At 36.2% G+C, this 12,727-nt stretch overlaps 1 protein-coding gene across 1 annotated transcript in view; it reads right to left on the reverse strand.

The window, feature by feature from the left end:
- Positions 1-12,727, reverse strand: part of LRP2 (LDL receptor related protein 2) — a 118,889-nt gene that overhangs the window by 77,107 nt on the left and 29,055 nt on the right. Inside the window, exons 5-13 of the mRNA XM_062005173.1 lie at positions 12,044-12,154; positions 11,809-11,922; positions 10,732-10,848; positions 9,805-9,948; positions 8,523-8,642; positions 5,952-6,080; positions 4,748-4,917; positions 2,325-2,548; positions 1,354-1,560 (exon numbers count right to left, since the gene is read on the reverse strand). Of these exons, the coding sequence (XP_061861157.1) occupies positions 1,354-1,560; positions 2,325-2,548; positions 4,748-4,917; positions 5,952-6,080; positions 8,523-8,642; positions 9,805-9,948; positions 10,732-10,848; positions 11,809-11,922; positions 12,044-12,154 (1,336 nt within the window). The remainder of the gene's footprint in view (positions 1-1,353; positions 1,561-2,324; positions 2,549-4,747; positions 4,918-5,951; positions 6,081-8,522; positions 8,643-9,804; positions 9,949-10,731; positions 10,849-11,808; positions 11,923-12,043; positions 12,155-12,727) is intronic.

Here is a 12,727-nt window from a genome sequence, read left to right on the forward strand (position 1 = left end):
AGTGATGATGACAACTCAAAAATGTAGGAAAATATTCGTAATTACTGAGAAAAAAAGAGAAAGAGGCCAAACAGAGGAAATCAAAGACATCTGTAGCAATTTGAAACACTTAAGAAACCTCTAATGTAAAAAAAGGTATGGCTATAACAGTCACCCGCCAAAAATAAAATCCTTTGTATGCAGTTAAAAAACCCAAAAAAATAATAATAAAAAAATCTAAATTCTCTTCATCTTGAAGTGATCACCCATGCAAAACCAAAGTAAACCAAACACTAATAAATTTTATCTATTCTATGCAAGATATTGTGTCAATACTTTTCTTGATAAATGTTACACGATAAAGAGATACATTTAAGTCTTCACACAATACATAACAATAACACTACAATATTATTCTCAAGGAGTCATGAAGGAAGAGCTACACAATCAGATGAATTCTACAGCTCTTACTCTAATTGTTTTGTGTGTGATTTAGGTTCATGCTGTGGGCACGCAAGTGGACATAAGCTGTATTTTAACAGCCTTTGCAGATGATGCCATTGCATTTTGGTCAATTGCACAACAAACTACAAGATATTTGGTGTCATTGTGAGTCATAAGTTTTTATCTCCAAAAATCAGAGATTTTACTAAACACACACTAAACCTTGATAAAGGAGCAAAGATACTAGCATTATTTTTATAATTTTGTAAGAGAAGAAATACATTGAGAAATATACCTGTCAAATGAGCAAGGACTGTTTTTCAAGTCAATATTAGGAGGTATGCTAAAGGGGACAATTTTTTTTCTTGTACTTGAGTAACAAGAGTCTAACCACAGACGCAGAGATAAGCAGGCTTCTGAACACTGTAAGACAGAGTCCCATAAAAAGTTAAGGACTCCTTTCTTGCATGCTGTGATGTAGTTTCCCTAGCATCACAATGACTTAATGAGCAATAACTTAATTTCTGACAGCAAAGACTTCTAAAATGTAAGAAGAGCACTTAGTATCCATTACAGAAAGTGGTGCAATTTATACAAATTAATTTATTAAAAAGACACAAATAAATGATGACAGGAGATGATGTTTATCATTCAAAAATAATAAAAAATCTATTAAAATGTCTATTGTATTGGTGGACTAGAAAAAAGTACATTAAAAAAGAGGTCCAACAGGTATTCAAGGTAGAAAAAGGACAAGAAATGTCCAGAAGTAGCATGACACTATGGACATCAAGGTGCATCACATTCATTACGTTGCAACTTTTATCTTTTGCATATGTCATTTTGATAGACAAATCTTTCTTTAACTAGATACAAAATAATCAGTGTATCTGTAACCTCCAAGGAATAATATAATAATATTTCTCCTACCTTTGAAGCCCATCATAAGTTACAGTCTCAATGTAATCAAACCGGCTGTCAACCCAGTAAAGTCTCTTTGATACAATATCCAGAGTTATTCCAGCAGGCCAGCCTAATTTTGTTTTTATCAAATCCTGACGGTTTGTGCCATCCATGAAGGCCCTTTCCACTTTAGGATCACCAGACAGACTATCCCAGTCTGAGAAAAACAAATAACTATAAAGGAAAAAAAAAACAAAAACAAAAAACAAAGAAGCCCCATGTTTCTTTGAGACTTTACAAAAAAACCCTGACATGGAATTAAAAACCAGCACCCTTTCAGGACAGAGTCTGATTCTCAGACGGCATACCAAGAAAACACACTTATACCTCCTGCCCAAGAAGTAGTTTGCATTTTCTTTTATAGAATCAATCTAGTAAGAAACATGCTTTCACTCAAAAGACCTCAGAAATAGTTTCCTTAGTAAAATACAGACTCAAGTGTACTGCCAGCAACACAACAGTGACAAATAGATGCTCCATGAGAACAGCATCCATCACTACAAGTTCCCATTCTCTGAGGACCCAAGTTTTCATGGCTCACATGTATTTTTGAAGTCTGATAGGTTGGCAGACACTAGCTTCCCTGGCTTTGTTCCACTTTGTTTCAGATAGTCAGAGGTCTGCAGATGGAATCACAACAGAAATCTTTTGGAGTAACTGCTACTGTTCTTCAGGGCAATTCTGCAGTTCCCCTGTTTTCAGAGTGCTCACACACGTACAACTCTATCTGTAAAACAGATTCTGCACATTGGGAATAACGGCAGCGCACAGCCCTCCTATAACAGTGCAAGGCATAGAATAGACTAAGGCAGAATATAAGTATTTAAAACATTTTATATCTGATTCCAAAATGACCATCCTAGGTATTTCTTAGATCTCCTCCCTTTGCACGGGAATAAAGGAGTCTCTGACATCTCTTTCTGACACGTATCACTTACCCAACAGTTGGATCAAGTGCTATCCCTCTAGGATTTCCAAGGTTTTCAGCAATGAGAGTCACACGGTTTGTTCCATTCAAGTTAACCATATCTATTCGGTTGACACTGGTCTCAACCACATATAGTTTATTGTTAACCCAGTCCACTGCAAGATTTTCAGGTGTGTCAACTGAAACATTTAAAACTTCTTGGAAATCAGAGCCATCGATATTAATAGAAAAAACCTGAAAATAATACAAATATTATCAGAGCCCACACGATGTTTTGCTGATCACAAGACACATAGCACTTGTCCTATACTGTTGAGCACCAAGTTACCCACTAAGCTATTCCTTAGCTTTGAGGGTTTTCGCAATAATTTGGAAAACAATGCAAAAACCACAAGCAGCTTATATCAGCTAACATTGCTCCAAAACGGACAGGGTAACAGACTACAACAGCCTGCTGCTTCAGCAGACATGGCAACTTGTTATGTGAAAAAAAACAATACAATGAGGAAAGTGCATCTTGCTTTCCTGCCATCTAGCAAATCCCAGTATTTTTATTTATTGAAAACAAATGAACGTGTTTTATCAAAGCTCTCTCCAGTGACTAGAAACAATAGGGGGAGCTCTTAGTGCACCAACCACTAAGGGGGAATTGCAAAGGGAGGAAAGAGAAGGAACGAGCTCTATCCTGACAGAAAGGAGAAGGTTCAGCATCACTTCTCATCTCCTTTGTTTAAAGCTAATTTTAACACCACCACACTCATGAAAAAATAGTGTTGTTATGCTACAAAGCAAGCTCAGAGCTACATGAAGCAAACAGTATCAACACTACCATTTTATATATAAAGTAATCTTGTAAGACTGGGTAATATGAAAAGCTAGAACTCTATTCCTTTTCTGGAGCAACAGCATAAGGGTTGGAGTGTATTTAAATAAAAATAAGTAAACAAATAAATACATGTAAGAAAAATGAAAGCTGAAATAGTTGTATCATTTTAAATATTCTTCAGATCCAGGTAAGAGTAATCAAGCAAGCCATTTAACTGTCTATTCTCTTCTTTGGTAACCTTGTTGACTGAAGAGCTTATGGGCATTAGGTTATCAGGCAGTACACTAAATGAGATAAAGATGACACAGAACACAACCCACAATTTTCTGGTTTAGTTTATATGTTAATCTTAAAGAAAAAAATGAAAGGGACAACCAAAACAAATCCCCTAATTATACTTTTGTTTTAAGACATCAGGTAGAAATATGCTTTATATAAGAAAATTCTTAATGCCATTGTTTTCCTCTGGGTATTCTAGCTAGGACTTAATTAGATTAATTAATCCTAATTAATTAATTAGGATGTAACTATATTGGGGCAGATAAAAAGTCAGTACTGGCCATCTAGGGTATGCAGTGAAAAAACCTGTACATTCCTTTGTATCATCTTTTGTTTGTATCTTTTACAGAGAGACCATAAATCTATTGTGTCACGAAAGTGACTCTGATTTAATTTAGCCATTGACAATGCAATTGCACTAATGGGAACCCACTGTAGTGAAAATAAAAACACCAGAACTGTGAAAAAGGTAAAAATTTTGCATACAAATCCTGTCCCACTTGACATCTGTGCAGTGTGCTTTCCAAGAGACCCAACATGGCACTGTAGTAAAAAGTAGAGTTTACAGCTTATGTGTAGGTTCAGAATAGTGACAGCGACACCAAATTGATCCGGATGTGGTGTCAGCAGGAGGCAGACCACAGATTTTCATCCACTCTGCATGAAAACCAACATGGGGATGAAGATTGTGGAGTTTCAGCATTTGACCTGGGACTTCTTTTGTTTCAGTAAGTCATGCATGGACAAAAAGAACAAGGGTGAAGTCCAGCTTTCACAACAGTCTCTAGACTGTTTAAAATTACTCTGTTCTACTGTACCTTGAAGCTAAAATATTTCCTTTAAAAAAAAAAAAGTAACAAAATATTGGCTTATTACACAAAATACTGTCAATATTTGTTATTCAAGCTCAATTACCGTGCCATTTGAAGTATATAAAGAAATCTGATTTTTATCATCTTGGAAGGCACACAGCTTTTGCATTTCAAATGATCATGTTTCAAAAAATTACCAAGAAAAATTTGTCCAGTTTTGAAAGAATGTCTACTATTTCTCTTAATTAGTTTTTTGGACTCCATCTCAAGTAAAATTAACAGTTGCTCAAGACATTCTCATATAATAGGATTCTTTGTTTAATACATCAAATGTAATAGTATAGCTTGGAAAATGCTATCATTAACATAAAATATTTCAAGGAGCTTTTTTGTTAGAAAACAAAAATACAGCCAGCTTCTGCTCTCAAAAATGAAGGTCTATCAACACATTCTACCTCTTACAGTTCTCTGCTTCCACATACACAAAAATATATTCTCCTTGAAATTTCTACCCACCTTATCTTGCACTGTATCAGTCCAAAATATTCTCTGCAGGTAAAAGTGAAAGTCCACTCCAACTGCAACCCCACGATTCTGTGACTGCACCAAAGTACGAATACTTCTTCCGTGAAGGTCTCCAATCAGTAAATCCCGACCATTGGAAAAAATAATTGATGCAACACCAGCTGAAAGCAGAGGCGACAGGCCCATGACTACTCTGCAGGCAAGTTACTTTGCAAAAGAGCACTGAAATACACACCTACTGGTTCATACACACTGGACACAAAGTTTTAAATAGATGTTTAGACTGCAAACTTTACAAATGTTTCTATGTGAGTACTAATTTGCTTTGATTTGCCTTCATGCTCCCACAAACCAGGAGGGTATACATATTTAAAGCCCTATCTGGTAAAAGTTTTACAAAATCCCCATACATCTAAACTCTCAAAACCTATTCCTATTCTTCTATTCCCTTGTTTTAGCTCTATTAATCAAAGTATAAAATTTATTATGACTTTTCTGCCCTATGAGATTCAGATATCACTTGATTCTAGCAGGCATGTTTCTTATCTTTTTATATACTGCTCTGTCCTGTCCACCTTTTTCATTCTCTCATCTTATCAGAAAATCTTTGCAGTACCTTACAACAGAAGAGAAATTCCAGCAAGTCTTTGAAGAAAAGCTCACTTTCAAAATAGATGCCTATTGAAAGGCTTGGCATAAGTCTGACAAGAATATATTTAAGTCCAAATCCTATTCACCATACACATAAACTCCTTCCCAATTAAAGCAAAAACTAATCCAGGGAAACTTATTTAGAACAGATACAAAATTTCTCATTAATAAGATAGAAAATCAATGCTTTACAAATAATTCACAGGCCTAAATTTGAATGGAAAGCTTCTTGTGAAAGATATAGAATTTTTATGGAAAGAGATCTATCTTCTTGTGCCAACATACGCTTGTCTTAATACAGTAAAGTACACTTTATTAGGTCAAAAATTCCCCATGTTTTGAGGACATACTTAGAAAATTGCGAGACAATTGCTCTGCAAACGTGCATATTTGCTAACGTTCTGAACACTGTCCTGACCTTAGATCTTTAAGACCAGAGTCAAGTTAAAGTCAAACACAGTTGTATGGCATAGCCATCCAGACTGCCCCATGTTATCTAGATCAGTTCAACAACAGTAAGAGACTTGCACTGCTGCACACTAACCTGAAGTGTTGGCTCGACAATGCCGATGATGCTCTAGGAAATAACCTTCCACACAGTGGCACTGGTGATGTCCCACACGATCTTCACACAGCTGGTCACAGACACCCCACATTTTGCAGTCATCAAAATCTGACAAGTGAATAATGCATAATTATAAACACTGCTTTGTATAAAAGAGATGTCATTGTCTTTTGAAAGCTGCAACTTTGTTCTCTGCTTGCTTTATATTTGTCTTCAAAACTGTGATGTGGGAAAAGAGGGTTTGTATGTTTTTCCACAAATGCTTCAATTTTGTATTTCTGGATAACAAAACAACTGATGTTTGCTGCCCAGGGACCTACCCACACCCTCCTCCCCAATAAAATAAAAACCCCACACCTATCTGAAGAGCAAAAATCATTGGAGGCTATGTGATTGGCTACACTCCACAATACAGAATACATCTATGCGGTATTCTTCCTGCAACAGATCTGTACACTTCTCACACACACACACACTCAGCTGGATTTAAGCCCACTCTGAAGGACAGCCCTACCTTGATATTAGTGCAGAACTCAAGCAAATAAGTCCTGCTAAAAAGCAGTGTTTATTAGTTCAGACTTTGTACCAAACTAGGTGTCTGATTTCCAGTAAAAGCTGGCTGTGCACCAGAACCAACCAGCAAAAGAAACAAAGGAGTTCACTTTGGCAAGCAAAATACTATATAAGAAGAGTCTGCAGCTAGGACAATCCTGAAAGTTCTCACAGATACCCTCTACAAGTAATTTTCAGGGCTGCTGCAGACTCATTCACTTCTAAAATAGTGAAATATTTAACTAGGTACCTTTTAAAAGCAAAGATATTTAAAATTCTGAAGGGAAGGGAAGGGAAGGGAAGGGAAGGGAAGGGAAGGGAAGGGAAGGGAAGGGAAGGGAAGGGAAGGGAAGGGAAGGGAAGGGAAGGCAAGGCAAGGCAAGGCAAGGCAAGGCAAGGCAAGGCAAGGCAAGGCAAGGCAAGGCAAGGCAAGGACCGAGAAACTCACACCCCAGATTCGAATGCTGTCTGATGTTTGATCCTATCTATGGTTATTTAAAGCCCAGGAGATTTTTGACACTACTTAACACGTGGTTTTGACATTAAAAAGTCTGACCTCCTACACCTCAAAACCTGAGCAGAATCAGTCCATTGCTTCACTGGAAACCAATGATTCTACTGTTAAGCCAAAAAAAGAGTACATGAGATCTCAAATATTGTTCCTACTGGAAATTCTGGTTTTAAACATTTATTAACACATAAGTGAAAATAAAATATTTTCAAAGAGTACATTTTGGTACTGAAAAATGTTCTCAGCAGCTTTCCAGCTCCCGTATGCGTTAAAAACCTTCAGTATACAGTGAGCCAGAAGCAAACTAAGAGAAGACAAATTGGAAAGCTTAAAGTTTCAAAAAGTAATACAGTTGTCTAACATTATAGTTTCATTCATCTGCCTTTAAACCAATACCATTGATTTAGACTAAGATCTGGAATGATACACTAGTGACTGTGAGCCATTCCCTCACAAGAAATCTTGTTCCCACTACAAATATACACCTAGATCTCAGCAAATCAAAATACATTCACTCAGATACACAAACCAGAATCAGAAAGCTAAATTTAAAGCGCAGACAAAGAACAACAGAAGACTCGCTGAGACTGCACCAGGTTTGCAAATGTGCCCTTCACGTATTTCCCACATAAGAGTGAAAGAATGGAGTCAATACTGCAGTTGAGTCAGTGCTTTGATTCCTCCTCCCTATTAAGAGCAACCATGCTGTCATTGCAGCTCATTCAGCCCTAAGACACCCAGTATTCTTGAAAATACAGAAACCTCATTAGAGACAGAGCACCTGGAATATTTTTATATTCCATAACATCAAACATACCAACCATAGCTTGGGTTGAAAACCCATGACAGATATCTACCCAGTTTCCTCTATTAGGAATTGCTAAAATTCATTATTGTGTCCAGTTACCAAGACAAATCATTTGTGCTACCAAGGACTTGTGCTACCTACAGAACAGAAATGCAACACCAAAATAATTCACTTATCTTTACTCTCTTGCAAATATCCTTCATTGTCATGTAAATAATACATATACTGAAATGTCATAGGAAATACAGCAAATACAAAGCACTCTCTTCCCTTTAAAGCATGATGTTCTACTGTCTTCATATATGCTTTCAAAAAGTACCCAAAACTTCAATATCATTAACAACATATATCCCTGGAGCAGAAACATTCTCACCATCTAACCACTAAAGGATTTGTAAAAATTTTATAATAAAACAGTCACTTAAGAGCAAATATTTTTAAACAATTATGCTCTGTCTCTTTAACGGTCTTACTGAAAGAGATATTTGATTTCTCTCTCATTTCTTTCTGTGTCACCATGCTGCCATTGTACTACTTATATTTTAATTCTTTTGCTGACCCTGAGACTTTCTACTTGCCAGTACATCTACCCATTTGGAACTTACTTTCCTGGAATTCAAACCTTCCCAAAGAGTTGTGAGAAGGCACTAGACAACCACAATCACTGTATTTCACTTACCAATACAAGTACGACTGTCATTGGTACTTATTGTATATCCTGTAGGGCAATAACACATCCCTCCTGATGGAGAAGAATGACAGCGATACTGGCAACTCAGAGCAGAACAGTTTGATATGTCTGAAAAGGAAATAAAATAGTCCAGAAACACATTCACACATATTACCATTAGAATAACTTTTTGCTGTTACAAAGCTGTAGTCCTTTCTATGATGAGTTCCCAATTTCAGGAACAGCTTCTTAAAGCAAACTTGCACAAGAAAGTATGTTTAAAGTTCCATGAAATCACATATGCTTACAGATATGAAGGCAAAGAAATGGAGGACAGAAGATAAGCTACTGAACAGACTTGTTCCACAAGATTTACTTGTGATCAGTACATCCTTAAGCTCCATCTATTGGCACATAACCTCGTCATTTACTCTTTTATGCAGGGAAAAAAACCTATTGCATTATCTTAAGAAGGATATGAATATTACTCCAATATATTAGAATATATGGGTTGGATTGTGTCCATGAAGAAAGTCTTCTTTATCCTTTTATTCCCTTTCTTCTTTTTTCCCCTCACCACTTCTCCCTTTCATTGTACTACTACCTAACAAACAATTGAGTGATAGGTGAAAGCATTTGCTGACTTCCACCTCCTTCCTTTTAATCTTCCTTTCTCTCAGTTTCTTCCGTTAAACACCTGGCTTTGCAGCCCACATCTGATGTCAGTACTAAACCACGTAACAAAGAAAGACAATTTTTTACAATAAAGTTTAATTTCCTCATATTTTTTTCTGCCCTCCTATTTCAAAAGATACTGTTTTATTAACAGGAAGTGTCCCTTTCCTAAAAATTATAAGTGTAAAATACTCTGGTTCTGATTCTCAGAGGAATTTATGTTTCTAAGTGACTTAGTGGCTTAATCAAGGCTCAGGATACACTAACTCCATCCTGTGTTCTGATCAGTACCCAACATTCCATCTTACTTATAAAAAAGAAAAAAACACAGATATTTAAACAAAAAAGGCATGAACCATACATTTCCCTGCCTTCTTGAACACATTTTAGGATATGGAGAGTTCAAAGTCCTTATTTGTGAAACTTCATGTACAGGTTTACAAAAAATGGTCTGTTTGCAGTATATATGCCTCTTTCAGAGCACCCAGTCAAAACAGTGCCAACAGAAATAGCTTCAAAAATGTCAGTGTTGTTTAGCACACAAAAGGTGAATGTAAAAAGATACCAATGCTGGTATTTCTGCTATTCTGTGTATGCTTTTGATTATAATACATACTGCAGCGTCTGCCAGCAGTGATGTTAGTTTCATCCTCTCCTGCAGGGCAATCTGCAGTCCCATCACACACTTTCCCAATTGGAATGCAATGTCCTGACCCAGGACAGGCCCACTCTCCTGGGTAGCATTCATGGTGATCACTCTCTATGGAAAAGAAAAACAAGAATAATTGAGGAGTATGTTTCAAATAATATTTAGAACTTCTTCCCTAACATCTTCCCAAAGCATCTCTGTCATTCCTTATTCAGCTTCTTGTTCCTGCAGACAGCCAGGAAAAACTTTAGGAGAAACATCATCTATACTTCCTTGCCACATTTTCTTTCACCTTCAAAGCACAATGCAAACAAAATACTTGTGCAGACACATGAATTCTGTGCTGTTAGAGACAATAAAACCATTTAGCTTTAGAGTAACTGATGCATCAGAAATGGAACTATGGTTTTGTGGTTTCAAAACACTCAAAGGCTGTCTGGATGAAGAGAAAAATTATCATCACAGAAAATCCCAATGAAAGGAAAAAGCCCACACTGTAAAATTTCTGTTTCTCGCACGACAAATCTTGGCAGGAACTGAGTTGTTTTAATTTCAACCAGTTGATTTTTGTTTTTAGGAGACTCACATCTCTTAATAGATGACCTGAAACATCTCTACAAGTAAAAAAAACCAAAAGATGAAAGAGGAGATATAAAAGAAAAAAAGATATTGATCTATGCTAAACTTAGCTTACATCATACTCAACATCACAGCAACACTTCTCAAAGATACAATAAAGAATATTGCACAAGAAACAAGTGAAGGTGGAATTCTAAGATTTTCACAGAATTAAAATGGATTCAGAATATCCTGACTGATCAAAACTTCACAGAAGTAGTTTAGTGAGGTCATCCTCTGAAAATGTCATAATTAAAAGCCAGTATTAGTACATACCACATCCTCTCTCATCTTCATTATCTTCACAATCATCATCTCCATCACATATCCAGCTCTGATGAATGCAACGGCCACTTGGGCAAGTGAAGAAGTTGCCTCTGCAAGTTGCATAAGCTAAGGAAAGAAATATGAGAAAATCAAACTACTCTAAGTGACTACAGGTTAGAAATACTAATATTGTCTCATAAATTAATAGTCATTTATAACCTCTACTGAAAAACTGATCTGGTTTCACATCTTGTACATATTGTAAACACTGGGGGAAGGTAGGTAGGTGGGTGGCATGTGGAATCTTGGTGGTGTGAGGTCCTTAGTAGGAGAGAGCAACTAAATAGCAACATGTGGCCTCCCTGCAAAATATGAAGCTTGCGTACATCTTATAATCAGTGAAGGACTTTTTTAAACATATAGCTCACACAAGCAATAACTCTACAGCCCCAGTTCTGTCTGGAAGTGCAATACTTTGGTACATGATACATGATCATGAAGAAAAGAATTAGCAAGAAAGTTCCAGGAAAGGAATGATCAATTAAAGACCTTACATGAGCATCTAAAGGACAAATATCTATATAGATATCTGTCTGTAAAATTGTACTCTGTAGTCACTGGGAATAACTGTAGAAGATCCATTCCATCTAGCAGAAAACAAAAATGTGAAAGAAAGCCAAACATATTTGGACAACAAATAGCAGCATGCTGTATCTAACTGTATTTCAGAGTGAAGGAATTAGCTTTGGGTCATGCAGAAATAAAGAAAACGACAACATGAAGAAGTGAAACTGTATGTGTTAAAAATCTGACTTAAGAACTGTACATCACTGAATCCAGCAAATTCAAACAGTATCCACATAAAGTAGGCAACTGTCAGGAAAGAAAAACTTAAAAAGGTATCAAATTTCACTGCAAGTTTCATCTTTCCACAAAAAGAAATAGTGTAGAACAGTGGCTAGCTTTTGATGCCTATATAGCCAACCAACCTACTTCTGCTATCTGCTTGAATCATTCCTTAGTAAAACAGTTGAAGAAAGCAGAACTAAAAAAAAAAAAAAGAAACAAAAATCAAAGCCATCATACTGCAAGAGTTTTCATCACTCCTGTCTCCACAGTCATCATCATGGTCGCAAATAAAGGCTCGTGGGATGCATTCTCCATTAGCACACTGAAACTGCGTACTGGTACATCCATGTGCTGAAAGAGATTTTAACACAGAAAGACATACAGAATATCTATCAGATAATTGCAATCTTTATTTTTAAAAGAGGGTCTAAAAAGCTTATTTCTTTGATATCACTCTGGATATGGTACTTACTGCAATTAGCTTCATCAGAAGAATCTCTGCAATCAATTTTGCCATCACATCTCTGGCTTGCATTAAAACACGCTCCATTTGCACATGACAACTGTTCACATCTTGGGTAGTCTACAATAAGAAATCATTCAGTATTAGCATGAAAGGTAGGCTGTAGAGTATAATAAGCCATATATATCCAGTGTTAACAGAATATTTTTATAAGAAAACAAAAAAGGAATAAAAAACTTCCTGTATTAATATAGATAAATAATCCATTTATCCAGTAGTCTGTCTCCTGTAAAGGACATTTAAGAATATCCTCTAGAGAGATACTATAAAACTTTGTGAGAAACAAGGAAAAAATTAGATGCTCTCTGACTCCAAAAAGATGTGCAACTCAAACAGTTCACAATATGATAAAGAACAATGCAACAGAAAAGAGCAAGCAGTGAACATTTATTTTATTTACTCATACCTTAGTTTTACACTGTATTGATCTTAAGAGAAGTGCTTAGGTAGAATAGTTTCGAAGTTTTCTTAGACTGTTATGAGTTCTCAAACTCAGAGACTTCAGATTTTTACAGGTTTATTCTACTTAAGCCAAGCATGCTAAAGTTCCATGACCATGAATAACTTTAGGATTTCTTTAGGATTTTCTTTAGGATTTTATTATTTATTTTCCCCTTTCCAAAACAAATCTTG

The sequence above is a fragment of the Colius striatus genome, chromosome 11 (genome assembly GCF_028858725.1).
Source record: "Colius striatus isolate bColStr4 chromosome 11, bColStr4.1.hap1, whole genome shotgun sequence".
Lineage (NCBI taxonomy): Eukaryota > Metazoa > Chordata > Aves > Coliiformes > Coliidae > Colius > Colius striatus.